Source organism: Clinocottus analis, unplaced genomic scaffold, assembly GCF_023055335.1.
Source record: "Clinocottus analis isolate CAN_PGR_092001 unplaced genomic scaffold, fCliAna1.0.p SCAF_13, whole genome shotgun sequence".
NCBI classification, from domain to species: domain Eukaryota; kingdom Metazoa; phylum Chordata; class Actinopteri; order Perciformes; family Cottidae; genus Clinocottus; species Clinocottus analis.
This window is the reverse complement of record NW_027175854.1, coordinates 14,542,501-14,557,443: the sequence shown is the minus strand read 5'-3', so window position 1 is coordinate 14,557,443 and position 14,943 is coordinate 14,542,501. Positions and strand designations below refer to the sequence as shown.

The following is a 14,943-nucleotide window of genomic DNA, read 5'->3' as shown; positions in this document are numbered from 1 at the left end:
CTAGAATATTGTCATATTCATAAATATCGTGGTAGTGTTAGTCTGCACGTCAACATAGAAAACTTCCTCTGATTGTCCTTCAACTAAAAAACATTTTCGATGAAATCTAGAAATCAATAAATGACTCAAATGTGTGTTCAGCAGGTGATTGTAAGTATTGTAAGGACACTATGTTTTGACTAAAAGCTAAAAATGAAGATGAAAGTCATAATTAAATGTGTACACATGTGTACATTCAGTGCAGGTGAACATCTGATGAGTAAACAACAACAAAAACCAACAGGATCTATTCCTGCAGCTGGAGCGCTGCGTCCAGAAGCCGCCGAAGCTCAGAGAGGTGAGACGCTTTGTTCCCTGTCGCGGGAGCTGCTGCAGGGTCACGACCCGCATACCTACACACACACACACACACACACACACACACACACACACACACAGGTGAGCATCAAAATGCCCTCTCGTGCTCGTAGACATGTCCGGACATGTTCGTGTTGCTCACCTGACGGGCCGCGTGTGCCGTGTGGCGGTGCGGAGGCGGGGCTTGACGTAGTCGTGGTAACCCTGGTTCTTGTGCTCCTCCTGGCACCAGACCAGGTCAGCGGCTGGGTACCGGTCCGTCTCCTCTTTTACCAGATCGAACGGGAACGGAGACAGCTGAGAGGAGGAGAGGCTTTTACTCTGAAATATACTTTATTATTCAATATTGTGGCGTCTTTTCTAAAATATAATTTTTCAAAACGTTAAATAACACAAACTAAATATTTCGCAAGGTGTTTCAGTGTATTTTTCCGAGGAGAGATTTGAGGTATCTCAGCCCCGCCCCTCTTGGCCCCGCCCCCTCACCTGCTCCACGCGCACCACGGCAACGGCCCCCTCCAGGCCTCGGCTCTTGCGCTCTCGGATCAGGTCGTAGTAGATCTTGCCGGAGCAGAATATGACTCTCTTCACCTTCTCCGGGTCGGCGGCTGCGGCGCCATCGTCTGGGATGAGACGCCGGAAGTGTGTGTCTGCAGGAGGGGGAGGGGCATGACAGAGCATCAGACCACCGGCGTGTGGGAGGAGAAGAAGCTTCACGACGTCTCCGTACCTGGAAGCATGTCATCAAAGCTGGACTTGGCCTCCGGGTGGCGCAGCAGCGACTTGGGAGTGAAGACGATCAGCTGGGGAGGAAGAGAGAGAGAGAGAGATTGAGTGAGAGAGAGAGAGAGAGAGAGAGAGAGAAAGAGAGAGAGGACGATGACCTTGAAGCGTTAATCATCTCACAGCGCGACCTTCGTCTTCACGTCACTCACGGGCTTCCTGAAGGGCAGCAGGATCTGCCGGCGCAGGACGTGGAAGAAGTTGGCGGGAGTGGAGCAGTTGACGACGATCCAGTTGCAGTCGAACAGCTGACGCACCGAGAAGTCCTGGGACGGCTTCTGAGGAGACACACAAAGCACCTTGAGGAGGTAAACAACACAAAACGACCACCAGCAGACAGGTAGGGTGTAAACAGGAAGTAGGACATCTGGCTTTGCAGGTTGTAAACAGGAAGTAGAACATCTGTCGTTCTTTGTGTTCTTTATGTTTCAGCTGAATTAGCAGCTCCTGTGTTGCGGTGATACTGAAGTGTTGGTTGTTTGTGACACTCACGGGGAAAACATCCGGGTCGTCGTTGCACATCTGCAGAAACCTCTCGGGCCGAGCCGACGAGTGCTCCGGTCCCTGAGGGAGGAAGAGGGTCACACGGTGAGGAAAACTCTTTTAGAAATCGCTGAGTGGTGTGTTAGTGAGCGGCGGCGGCGGGGCGCACCATGCCCTCCATGCCGTGCGGCAGCAGCAGCACGATGCCGTTCTGCCGGACCCACTTGGCCTGACCCGAGCTGATGAACTGGTCGATGATGCACTGGGCCGTGTTGTGGAAGTCTCCGAACTGGGCCTCCCACAGCACCAGCGCGTTGGGACTGGCCATCGCGAAGCCCAGCTCAAAACCTGCACACAGAACGCAGAGGAGCCGGGGTCAGGGGTCAGACTTCCTCACTCATGAAACCCCTGGTGGTCAGGAGAGAGAATACAGCTTTAACGCATGAAGCGTAGCCTTCTAAACAAGCAGAGGAGTCGGCCCCTGGTGGTCAGGAGAGAGACTGCTCCTCACCCAGCACTCCGTACTCCGACAGAGAGCTGTTGCAGACGGTGTAGGGAGCTTGATCCGGGGAGATGAAGTTCATCGGGATGCAGATCCTCTTGTCCACGTTCTGGTCGTGAAGAACGTGATGCCGATGGCTGCCAAGCAGAACCACGGGAAAGAAACTTTTAAATTCTGCAGTCAAAGTATCTCCTCAACCTCAAGAAGAAGAACTACTTCGTGGTCACCTGAACGTTCCTCTCTCCACATCCTGTCCGCTCAGGCGGACGTGGATGCCGTCCTTCAGCAGCGAGCCGATGGCCATGTACTCGCTCAGAGCCCAGTCACACTGCCGCTGCTGCACCATGCCGGCTCTGGCCTTCAGCACGCGGCTCAGACCTGCACCCACGGGGGGGGAGACTCGGGTCAGAACAGAGAGAGACGAGTGGAGGTGGAGGTGCAGGGGAAGGGGGAGGGGCCGTACCTCCGTGGATGGTGAAGTCCTCCTCGGGGACGGAGGAGGCGACGTCTCCGAGGAGGACGAGCTCTTCCTCGCTGATGCCGGTGGACGGACAGACCATTGTCTTCGGCTGACCGTCTAGCCTGAAGAAACCTGCAGACACCAAGACAACGATTAAATAGTAGAACAAGAACCAGAACAAGAACAAGAACCAGAACAAGAACAAGAACAAGAACAAGAACAAGAACAAGAGTAGTACCGGGCCATGGTGAGTCCAGCCAGTGTTTGATGTGCAGGATCTTCTCGTCTTTAGAGCGAGCGTAAGCCTCTTCACATATTTCGTCGTACTTCGCGACTTCTTCCTGAAAGATACGCACAGCTCGTATGAAGCACCGACGGGTTCCAGCTAGCTGCTAACATTAGCTGCTAACTCAAAAAAAGTGTTTTTTGTCAGAGCGGTTTTCTTTGCATCGGACTCATCTTCCAGCTTTTCGTTCTGACAGTAGAGACACTCATGCTCGTCCTGTGGGTGTCAATAAAGTTTTGAATCCGTCAGAATAATAAAATTTATGAAAGCATCTTCACCTCGTACGCCCGCACGGTGACCACGCCCTCGCCGATGAGCTTCTCGGCGAACTTCTGCAGGACTCCTCTCTGCTTCTTGATCTGCTTGTACATGAGCGGCTGCGTGAACATCGGCTCGTCTATCTCATTGTGGCCGTTGCGTCTGTAAGACACCTGGAGGAGGTGAGGAGGCGAGAGTTTAGTCTCCTCGCCTCACACGGGTCATCACGTCAAGCAGAAGGGAACTGATCCTGGATGTTTATTTTTGCATTGTGTACTCACCAGGTCCACCACCACGTCCTTGTGGAAGGTGGTCCTCCACTCGGCCGCCACTTTGCACACGTACATCACAGCCTCCGGGTCGTCAGCGTTGACGTGGAAGATGGGAGCGTTGACGACGCGCGCCACGTCGGTGGGATACGGAGACGAGCGCGCCATCCTGGGGTCGGTGGTGAAGCCGATCTGTGTGGACGAGAGTGTAAAGTATACGATATCCAACTACACTGGAGCCTCGCAGACCTGCGCTCTTCTCATCAAGAAAAAGTTTGTGGATGTTTTGAAGTCTTGAGTTTGTCTGTATGGCCGTCGCCATCTTGTTTTTTGCAACCAGTGAACAGGAAGTGACCATATATGGACTGAGGAGGACCCTATATGGACTCTTCCGTGTCGCTGAACTGGTTTGGTGGTCACTGGTTTGGCGTACCTGGTTGTTGACCACCACGTGTACGGTGCCGTGCGTGGTGTAGGACGGCAGGTCCGACAGGTGGAACGTCTCGTACACGACGCCCTGACCGGCGAACGCAGCGTCGCCGTGCATCAGGATGGACATCACCTGTGGGATCAAGCGTCAGGTCACGAGCATCATGGGAGGAGGAGGGGAAGAGGAAGAGGAAAAGGAGGAGCAGGAGGAGGGGAAGACCAGGAGCAAGATGACAGATCTCCCCCTCATCCGTCCATCACAGGTTGCTATATAACCCTTTGTGTCCTCACCCTCTCTTACTCTGTGTCCTCCCTCTCTCCCTCGTTGTCTTCACCCTCTCTCCCTCTGTTTCCTCCCTCTCTCCCTCGTTGTCCTGACCCTCTCTAGCTCTGTTTCCTCCCTCTCTCCCCGGGTGTCCTCACCCTCTCTCCCTCGGCGTCCCCGCAGTAGAACTGCTCGGCCTTGGTCTTGCCCTGCACCACGGGGTCCACGGCCTCCAGGTGAGACGGGTTGGCCACCAGCGCCATGGAGACGTCCCGCCCGCTGACCCGGTTCCTCCTCTGGTGCTGCATCCCCAAGTGGTACTTCACATCGCCAGAACCCTGAGCGTCCCAACAGAACATGCGTTCAGTTGATTTATTGAGTCAAAATGCTAAACTTTACTCTCTCACATCATTTTAAACTGAGTATATTTTAGGTTTTCAGAATAATCGATTGAAGAATTGAGAATAATCAAACCGCTCCCCGTCACACCTCGTCTGCAGCTTCCAGTTTGGAGTCGAACTGGCAGAAGATCTGGTCCAGCTCCTTCCGTATGACGTTAGCTAGAACGTTGAGCCGCCCTCTGCAGGAGGAGAGCAGGAGGGACGGAGAGATGCTCAACATGCAGAAGATGCCATATTCATTCTCTTATTGTCTTTTAAAGCCGTTTTTATGAGATGTAATCAGTTAAACGTGGTCACATAATAAGTTCAGGGGAGAAAATACGGATGAACCTCCGATATGGTGACTGAAGCACAGATTTGTGAATGAGGCCTTTTGATGGCTATATTTTTTTTTTAAAAAGAGGTCAAATATCTTAAAATGTTGCCTCTAAAACCAATTAACAAAAGCCACATTGGGTTTTTATCCTCCCTGGGTTGTCTGTAAGGCATCCACTAAAGACTGATTTGGGTGTTTTGCCACCTGGGTTACCTGTAAGGCAGCGTGGGTGTTTTGCCCCCTGGGTTACCTGTGAGGCATCCCCATGATCACGCTCTCCACTCCGCTCAGGCTGGACTCGTCGATGATGGTCTTCAGGGCCGGGATGAGCGATTCGCAGCCCTCCAGACCGAACCGCTTCTCCGAGGACCATTTCCTCTGCAGGAACTCCTCAAACCTGCGGACGGGAGGAGGCGCTGCCGCTTCACATCGAGTCTCAGGACGACTCGTAAACCCGGGGAATGTGCAGACACCCAGACAGACCTGGTGGACCGGATCATCCGGCCCAGGAGGGTCCTCTTCTCCTCGGGGGTGAACTGCATGACACCCGGGCTCTCGAACTTCCGTCTGATCCACTGGCACTGCTCCACGTCGTTGATGAACATGAACTCCACTCCGATGTGCCGACAGTACGCCATCTAGCAGAGAAAGAGAGACTTTAAGCTTTTGCAGCGGAGGAGTTTAGTCTCTCAGCTGCATTGTTCTCCTCCACCACCAGAGGGCGCTGCAGGTGTAGCTCAGAGATAACATCAGAGAAAAACCTCCACTACAGAGAGGGGTTGTAAGTAACCGTCTGAAACTCATATTTCATGTTCATAAACTAATTTATTACCTTCATACAAACCCCCGTAGTGAAAGAAGTGAAGTGTTAAAAGCAAAAATGATGAAGCAAAGGTTTGAATATCCGGTAAAATTTTTGATTTGGCTGCAAAATATTGACTCAAATGTAGATTATTAAACAAATTGAAATCGTCACGTGAAAACAAAAACACCCACAGACGATTTGTCCGACGCAAAGAATCATCAGCTTTAAAACCGAAGAACATTCAAACAAAAAGCGAATGTTTTTGCTGAAGCTACTTGAGGAACACATTGATATATTTATATAGATATTGTACATATGAACTTCTCTCTGAGCTTTTACCTCCAGCCGCCGGATGATCTCCCTGAGGGGCAACGAGCCCTCGCTGCCCCCAATGAAGGTGGTGGTGGGCAGCCGGAACACCTGGTCCAGGTCGGCCTCGGCCAGCCCGTACAGACCTGCAGGGAGACGGAGAGCAGGTCAGCTGGGGGCGGGACTTACACCTGACTGACAGGTGTGTAAGCCAGACACAGGCAGATAAAACACAGGGGCACAGGAAGTCAAGATGTCCTGGTGTGTTTGGGATCCTGCTGCTTTTCCTCTCCTGTTTTAAAAGATGTTTAATCTGCCGCATGACATTTAGTCCAAAACATTAGATGATGTTTTTATTGATTAACTTGAATAAAAAGGAACTGGAGCGCTGCAACTTTTTGATTAAATGTTTTAAATTGTGAACAATGCTCTTCATAGTCTCTCAGAAGTTTTAGGGAAAGGGCGAATGGGGGGAATATTAATTTTTAAGAATCTCTAAGTTTAGAAACTCAGAAATTCTTAAATTTCTTAAATATCTTAAATTTGGAGACTTTTATCTCAGAATTTCAGTTTTTTTCTTCTCATTCTTAAGTTCTTCCTCTAAATATTACGCCTCTTTCACCGGGCCGTAGTTTATTTACTATATTTATTTACCCTAAAAGGGTTCTAATATGCTGCCTTCACTAAAGAGGCGTCTTCAAATTTGCCCAACCAAAAGTTGGAAACGTTTTATTTACGATCATAAACGACAAAGAAAGGCAACAAGTCCTGACATTCATTCATAATTCATAACAATCACCATATTTATAGACAAACAGCAGCGACCGAGCTGCAGGGGGCCACATGTAGGGTTTTATTTCTCCTCGTTAAAAGCAAAATGAGCTTCGTGGATAAATATCGGTCAAGTAATTATATCCTTTTATTCCCTCCGGAGGCCGAGGGTCTCTCGGGGGTTCTCCTAAATCACAACTGGACTCAAGAGGATCATTTAAAAAGGTTATTCATCGGGACGAGCCGGAAAAACCAGATCACTAAAACCTGCTTGTGTGGTCTCAGCCACGGGGCCAGTGAGATAAGACTCGACGGGTCGTGTTCATCTGAAGCCTGTGAAGTCCTCGCACAGATAAGACGCTCTGAAACAAAGGGGGGCGGAGCTTATCTCTGTCTGCCTGTGCGCTACGTCAGCGTTACGTAAGAGATCTTTAAACTTTCCTCCCATTGCATAACGCGTGAAAAACGTCTTTGATAAGGTTTGAAAGGCAGCAGATGCACCCGGATACGTCCCGTGTGACCTCACTGGGTCAACGCCACGCGGCCCTGGAGCTCGATGCGCCCCACCGGCCCGGGTGAAGGTTCTTCTGCTGCCTGACAACACAGACGTTCTCCACAATGGGAGAACTCTCTCTCTCTCTCATTTATTCTTATGAATTTGAAACGCCGACCTTTTGTCCGACCTTTGTGAACCTCGGCGGGACAAAGCCAAACAAAACCAAACCTTTAACTGTGGAAACGATCAACAATCAACCTGCGTGTGAACCCGGAGGCCCGAGCTTTTCATGAGGCACAATGACACTTTGCTGCAGGCATGCATGACACACACACAGACACACACAGAGACACACACACAACACCAACGAGTCAATATTTAGCTGGTACAGTAACTGAACCGATCAAACATTCCAGATCGTACAACTCAATAAGTAACAAAATACAGATCACAAACATCTGAAGTGACGAGTGTAGAAAGTGTAAAAAGTATAAAATGTAGAATATGTATAAAGTATAAAATGTAGAAAGTGCAGAAAGTGTAAAGTATAGAAAGTAGGAAGTGTATGAAGTAGAACATGTCTAAGTATAAAGTGTACTAAGTGTATAAAGTAGAAAGTATCAAATGTAGAATATGTATAAAGTATATAGTGCAGAAAGTATAAAGTGTATAAGAATGAAGTGTGGTAAGTGTATAAAGTCTAAAGTGTAGAAAGTAGAAAGTGTAGAAAATAGAACGTGTATAAGTATAAAGTGGATAAAGTAGAACATTTATAAAGTAGAATGTGTATAAAGTAGAAAGTGTATATATTAGAAAGTAGAATATGTATGTATATATATATACATATATGTTTAAGTATAGAAAATGTATAAGTATAAAAAGTACAGAAAGTGTATGAAGTATAAAGTACATGAAGTCATAAAGCTCATGTCTTATCAGCTTTCCTCAGAAAGCCGCGTGTGCTGATAAGATGAGACACAACGTGACTCGTTACAGTTCAATGATAAGAAATACATCTGAGACTTAAATACTAAATAAATGAACTTACATCAAAAACGATGTCGTACTCTCCTGGCTTTATGGGTCATAATGTTTGTTTATAATAAGTCATAATAACATTTATGCCCCTCTATCATAACCAGCTGTTCCAAACAGGAACATTTAATAATTGACTTTCTAAAAAAGCAATAAACTCAGCCATTATTAATGTTTGTAAATGATTAACAGAGAGTTCTTAATAACTTTTAATTACTAAAACTGCCAGATAATTGAAAAGAGTCATGAACAGGAAAAAGCTCCGGGCTTTGACCAAAGACAACCGGTTCATTCTGCTCTCGACTCGCCTGCAGCTTGTTTCCTCCGGTCATCACTGACTCATTTAGTGCAAGAACAACTCAAAATAGTGAGAGACGTTCATGAAAATGAGCCAGGAGCCGCCGACTTCGAGACTAAATGTGATGAGTGACGCCTTAAAGAAAACCCGAAGGGCCGGTTTTATCTTCTTAAACCTGCTGCTGCCACAGCAACGTACGTTAGACTCCTAAAATCATCAATATCAGATCAAGTGAGGGCTATATTTAGAATCCCTCTCTTTACCTTTTTGATGAGGATTATCTCTGTTTTCTGCAAACACACCAGACCCCATTCATAAAAACAGTGATTAAACCTCTCAGATCTCGGGAGTCGCTGGTTAACACTTGTTAGTGTGTTTGTGTTATTGTGAGACTTTAATGTGTAAAAAGGTTAGTTTCCGTCAGAAAACATTCCACATTCAAGATTGCCTTGTGGTCGATATTGACAGTAGATTAGAGTGATGAACTACGACTCCTCTGGTTGTATAGAAGTCTATGCTTCATGTGTTAAAGCTGCATTCTCTCTCCTGACCACCAGGGGGCAACTCCTCTGGTTGTATAGAAGTCTATGCTTCATGTGTTAAAGCTGCATTCTCTCTATGTTTTATATTTTTAAGGTTGGACGTAGAAGCATTTTGCAAGTTGGGATGGAACTATTTGTGTGGAAGTAAAACAGGAAGTGGGAAGTAAACATGTCAGCGGATTCACGTCCTCCTCACCGACGTTCTGGAAACCGACGGCACACGGGGCGTCGTCGAAGTCCACGCAGCTGATGCCCAGCGGGTCCAGCTTCGCGATGTGGTGTCCTCGCACCTTTAAGCACAGAGAACACAGGTCAGCGGTTTGTGTCTAGTGTAAACGTCCCAGAAGGACACATGACACATGACACTCATGTGAGCAGGATCATCCACACAGATGGAGGCCAAAGTTTGTGAATCCAATGTCCATCTAATGACTGACGAGAGCTGCACGTGTGCAGAGTACTTTTACTAAATGTACTACTACTTGAACTGACATATTTCCATTTAATGAGACTAAATACTTCACTACTTTACAGACAGTCATAGTTCCTTATTACTTACCCTTACCCTATTGCTATATTATAGTTACTGGTTGTATAGAAGTCTTTGCTTCATGTGTGAAAGCTGCATTCTCTCTCCTGACCACCAGGGGGCGACTCCTCTGGTTGTATAGAAGTCTATGCTTCGTAAAAGCATTTCCTGTGTGACATCATCAGGTGTGTTACCTGGTACGCTCGTATGAGTGACTGCACTGCGAGATGATCCTCCACCAGCTTCTCCACGGTGGACTGGGAACCCACCAGTGGCCGACCACTGGTCCTAGAAGACCCACTGAGCAGCGGGGGGCCCTGGTGGGCGGCGCCAGGCAGAGCGCCGGCGTTAGCGTTACGGAAAAATACATCCCAGGACTGCAGCGCGACACAGGAGAGAATGAAAGTAGTTATCAGACACAAATATAGTATTTTATACACATATTGTTATTGTGGTTATATACATGAAATTCATGGTGCAAATTTATTACTATTATTTTGTGCTTTTTTATTAACTTTTTTTTATTTTGACAGACATCTTGGAGAACTTTACGCACAGAATTAAAGTGAGGAAGGACAGTTTTGTAGCATAAAGTTATCTCTCAGATGAGTGAATGAGTTGTGTAACTGTACATTTTGATTGGAGTACATTCACAGACTCTTTCTCTCTCTCTCTCTCCCCCTCTCTCTCTCTCTCTCTCTCTCTCTCTCTCTCTCTCACCTCTATCTCTCCCTCTGTTTGCTCTGCTCTTCAAATAAGCAAAAAGTACCAGTCGTGTGCACTCGAACCTTTACCCTCCTGCGGTTCAGACCGGCGTCTGAAACCATCGAGAGGACTCGCAGGTTCGAGACTGAAGCAAAAAAAAAAAAAATCAAGTTTCCACGCGTTTAAAATAAAAAAGCAGAATATTGAAGAAAGTACCTCGTGCACGTTCCCGGGGTTCTCCAGCCACGCGGAGAACATCTCCTCCATATAGTTGGAGCTGGTGCCGCTGAGGGAGGGCTCAGCGGCCGCAGGTGCGTTCAGGGACCTCGCCGGTGTGTTCAGGGGCCTCGCTGTTCTGAAGCTGCCCTCGCCTGCCGGCAGGCCGAGCTGCAGTGGGCTCGGGCCGGTCTGAGCGGCCACGAGAGGCCGAAGCCTCGCAACTGTAGTCCTGAAGCGGTGCATCCTTAATAAAGCCCCACACACACCTTCCCTCCTCTTTCCTGGAGGAACGATACAGCAGCAAGTTCTCGTCGACGAGGAGAACCTTGGCTGCTCTCTCGGTTCTCCTGCTTTTGGGGTTCACGGCTCCTTGGCTGCTGATTCTGGTCCTCTGGATCCTGAGCAGGAAATGTAAATAGACACTCGTGATTGTATTCTTAAAGGATAAGCTTTAACACATGAAGCGTAGACTTCTATACAACCAGAGGGGTTGCCCCCTGGTGGCCAGGAGAGAGAATGCAGCTTGAACACATGAAGCATATACTTCTATACAACCAGAGGGGTTGCCCCCTGGTGGCCAGGAGAGAGAATGCAGCTTGAACACGCAAAGCATAGACTTCTATACAACCAGAGGAGTCGCCCAACGTTGGTCATTAAATAAGTTAAAAAGAAACGAATGTGAGTCTAAGAAATAAAAGAGTGCGATAGTTGAAATGGAAGGATGAAAAACAACACATGTAAATTATGTTTGGGCTCAGATGAATCCACCAGAGGCTCCACTGACTTCTTAATTGATTGGTTTAGTCTCAAATAAAAATAAAAAAATATGACAATTTGAATCTTTTGTATTGATTGTAATGGTTTTGAAGTTATTTTGAGTTGTCTAATGTCTTCATGTGCACAGCAACGTGTCGTCGGCGATGTGAATCTCCCTCCACGTTGCTCCTTAAATACCTTTAAAAGAAACGAGTGAGAGTCTCTTCTCCGCGGTTTAACTTTAGTTTTTCTCTGGAGTTTTGTTCGTTACCTGTCTCCTTCTTTCCTCTCCTCTACCCGTCTCCTTCTTTCCTCTCCTCTACCCGTCTCCTTCTTTCCTCTCCTCTACCCGTCTCCTTCTTCCCTCTACCTGTCTCTCCCTCCGCCGCGTCCCGGTGTGGTAAACGAGCCGCGCTCTGCCGACCTGAGCGCTCGGTGTTGATTACGTCACGTCGACCTCGGTAGAAACACCAGTGCGCATGCGCCAGGAACAACTTTTTTTTACTTTCTTTTTATTTGACTTCACTTCATTTTATTATAAAAATCTTTTTTAACAGTTTTTTTGTAAATGTTGTATTTATAATACTATATTATCTAATATAAATATAATATAAACAACGGATTGTAATACATTAAAATATGTTAATTAGTATAAAATATATGATTTAATATTCTTGACATTGTATATCAAGATCAAATATGGTTTAATATCGTTCAAATATATTTAATACAATAGTAATAGTAATATACACTTGATTCATACACAATATGAAGATAAAAAAGTATTTTTTTAAACAAAATAAATTATAAAGAAAAAGAAGAGAAGTTAAATGTTCTTCTTTCGTAAAAGTATCCACAAATATTTAAAGTACTTTGTATACTTTTTTACTTTATTTAAATCATTGTATTTAAGAGCCTTTATGTATTTTCTATATAACATCTTAATATGTAATCACAGCTGCATATGTGAAGTACAAGTACCTCTAAATTGTACTGAATCAAAGTAGGAGTACATGTAAGTACATGTATTTATAGTCACTTTGCACTACTGGTGTGCAATAAACAATATTTAAATATAAAGAAGTATAAAGTAGCACAAAGTGAAGTACTTACAACTTGCAAAAAATACTTTTATGAACTATTTTATGTAAAGTTCACATGTTGAGGTGAAACCCGGCGTGTAGTTTCCTGTTGTACTTTTACATCATGTACCTCAGGTACATTCAGGTGTACTTCATTCAACAACACAACAGAGCGATAAACACAGACTTTGATCCTGAGTCACTGATTATCTAACAGAGCGATGGAGCTACTTCCTGTTGTCATATAGTTTTACTTCAGGAGGAGGAGGAAGAAGAGGAGGAGGAGGAGGAGGAGTAAATATAAATATAAAGAAGGTTTTGATGCATTATTGAACACATATTTACACTTTTGGATGCAGTTTAAGTATTTCTTCTTTTTCAAAACGAAAACATCCTCCACCACCGCTGAGATGTGGAGTATTCATCAAGTATTCGGGGCTATGAAATAGAAGTACTTATAAGTACAAGTACATGTTTTCACTGCAGCTTTGAGATCAACACCCACTGATCCATCGATTGATCCCAGAACGGCTTGTCCAGCCCCAGCTTGACCTCTGACCTCTGACCTCTGGCACACACACGCACACACACACACACACACACACACACACACACACACACACACACACACACACAGTGACACTGCGTTGTCATTTTTATTGGTTCACACACTGGTTACATCTGATCACATGTTTAATATTTATATTGGAATGCACACCATGGTCATCGTCATCATCATCATCATCATCATCATCGTCATCATTCATCTTTAAATAAATACAATAAATAAACATAAGAAGCTTTTGTCTCTTCTGAAGTCGTTTGATCAGGAATGGAATCAGGATGAAATGAACCCACGTGACCAGTCATCCCATTAAAGCTCTGGGACCGACAGGTTCAGACTGCTGGTTTGGGCTTCACGGCCTTCACGGGAGGTACTGGTACTAATGGTGCTAATTGGAACAATATACATTAAAACCCAATATCCTGCAGCGTCTGACGATGATCCAGATTGTTTTATGTTTAGTTTCAATGCACAAAAGAGATCAAACTGATGCTTTAAATTAATATTCCAAACATTAAATCACATGTTCAGCAAGAGTTTCAATCATTAAAACTTTAATCCTTTTTTTAATGCTCCATATATATCTGGAGCAAACTTATTTTTATCTCCCGGCTGAAGACTTTTTAATTGAACCGTTTGTTTCTCGGCACTGCAGCGTTTCTTCTCTGTCTTGTTCTATTTTTAATTTAAATGTTTCTCTCTTTTCACTTTAAATTGCATTATTGTTGAACGTGTGATTTAAAAAAATCTTCATTAGTGTTAGCCCAAACTATTGTATTAGTTTCCCCTAACTCTCCTTATCTATATGTTTTATTGTCGGGATTGTATTGTCTGCACTCTTATTTGTGTGATTTTGTTTCCTGTATTCACAGTTTTGCACATTGAAACTCTTGAAATGAGTGAAACTTGAGCCGAAGCGATACAAAAAAGATTCTGTTGAGATCAATAACTGTGACGGCTCGTCAGATGAATAGATCAATAGAGCAGATTTACAGTAACGCTCTGTTGTTGGACGGTGGCGCCCCCTGGAGGACGAGTCAGTGCTCTGCAACAAAGACAAGGGCGCTCCCGTCAGCGAGAAATATTATGTTTTTAAACTTTATTCTGGTCAAATTGTTGGTCGTGTGTGTGTGTGTGTGTGTGTGTATGTGTGTGTGTGTGTGTGTGTGTTTTTCTTGTGAAGTGCAAAGCTAAAATATGCATTTAAATAAGTAAAGAGTAATTTAAACGAAGACCTTGACATGTTCTGCTCCTTGAAAAATAAAAGTGTTGTTTGTTGTTGTTGTTGTTGTTGTTGTTGTTGTTGTTGTTGTCTTTCATACGGTGAAGAGATGTTTTAAAACTGATCTGGACTTCTCTCAAAGTTATATATTTTGTCCTGATTCTCGACATATCAACACAAAAAAACGTACACAGCCCAGAAAGCAGCGGCAGTAGATTATATCTCACCAGCAGTTCAGTCCAAAAACAAGAAGAAAATCAACCCAAAAAGTGCACGATAACACCGAAACGCACCAATGTTATGAACTTGCAACTTCATGCAATTAAACACCGTCTACAGCGTAACTGTCAAGTCACCACGATGAAACGTACACAGACAGCGTGAGACTATAATGTCAACCATTGTCATGACTTCAGTAGGTAGCTTGCAATGTTCAGTACACACAGAATCAACACGAGCGATACGTCGGCATGCTGCTTGGTTTGCACGGCGGCTCAGAGGGGGGTCTGGGGCCCCGGGGGGTCGTTGGGTCTGGAGGGGTCGGGGGGGTCTGGGAGGGTCTGGGAGGGTCCGGGCCGCACGGAGGAGTCGGTTCAGGGTCAACTACACACTCTCAGAGAAAGGAAAAGGAAAACAAAAACAAAAAATGAACAAAAAACAACCGGAGAGTTAAGACACGCCCACTGGCGTCTCTCGCGTGGCTGTTTCGTTGGTTTTCACACAAGCAGCTTCGTAGACAAACAGCCACTGCTTTTAAAGAACGCAGGTAAGGAAGGAGTCATGCTCGGCGTTAAAAAACA

At 45.6% G+C, this 14,943-nt stretch overlaps 2 protein-coding genes across 6 annotated transcripts in view; both read right to left on the bottom strand.

Moving 5' to 3' along the window:
- Positions 1-286: 286 nt before the first annotated feature.
- Positions 287-10,761, bottom strand: ogdhb (oxoglutarate dehydrogenase b). The gene is made up of 22 exons (XM_068573872.1): positions 10,516-10,761; positions 9,789-9,971; positions 9,262-9,355; positions 5,954-6,069; positions 5,293-5,447; positions 5,060-5,206; positions 4,582-4,672; positions 4,251-4,430; positions 3,832-3,960; positions 3,411-3,590; positions 3,150-3,302; positions 2,824-2,926; positions 2,589-2,717; positions 2,353-2,503; positions 2,135-2,262; positions 1,793-1,971; positions 1,633-1,704; positions 1,293-1,418; positions 1,088-1,160; positions 844-1,007; positions 500-654; positions 287-392 (listed from the first exon to the last, which is right to left on the bottom strand). The coding sequence occupies exons 1-22, from the start codon at positions 10,759-10,761 to the stop codon at positions 287-289; spliced, it is 3,060 nt and encodes a 1,019-aa protein (XP_068429973.1).
- Positions 10,762-12,999: 2,238 nt separating this feature from the next.
- LOC137783663 (calcium/calmodulin-dependent protein kinase type II subunit beta) overlaps positions 13,000-14,943 on the bottom strand; it is a 24,369-nt gene continuing 22,425 nt past the window's right edge. For all 5 annotated transcript variants that reach the window (XM_068573859.1, XM_068573861.1, XM_068573858.1 and 2 more), the window contains one exon: positions 13,000-14,943. This exon is cut by the window's right edge and continues 403 nt beyond it. The gene's annotated coding sequence lies outside the window, so the exon portion shown is untranslated.

What these genes read in the sequence shown, in the direction of transcription:
- ogdhb (XM_068573872.1), bottom strand. Translation starts at nt 10,761, where the DNA reads ATGCACCGCTTCAGGACTACAGTTGCGAGGCTTCGGCCTCTCGTGGCC. An exon ending in CGGATGATCCGGTCCACCAG is followed by an intron (nt 5,207 to 5,292) that starts GTCTGTCTGGGT and finishes TCCCGTCCGCAG; the next exon opens with GTTTGAGGAGTTCCTGCAGA. An exon ending in GCTGGACTCACCATGGCCCG is followed by an intron (nt 2,718 to 2,823) that starts GTACTACTCTTG and finishes TGGTGTCTGCAG; the next exon opens with GTTTCTTCAGGCTAGACGGT.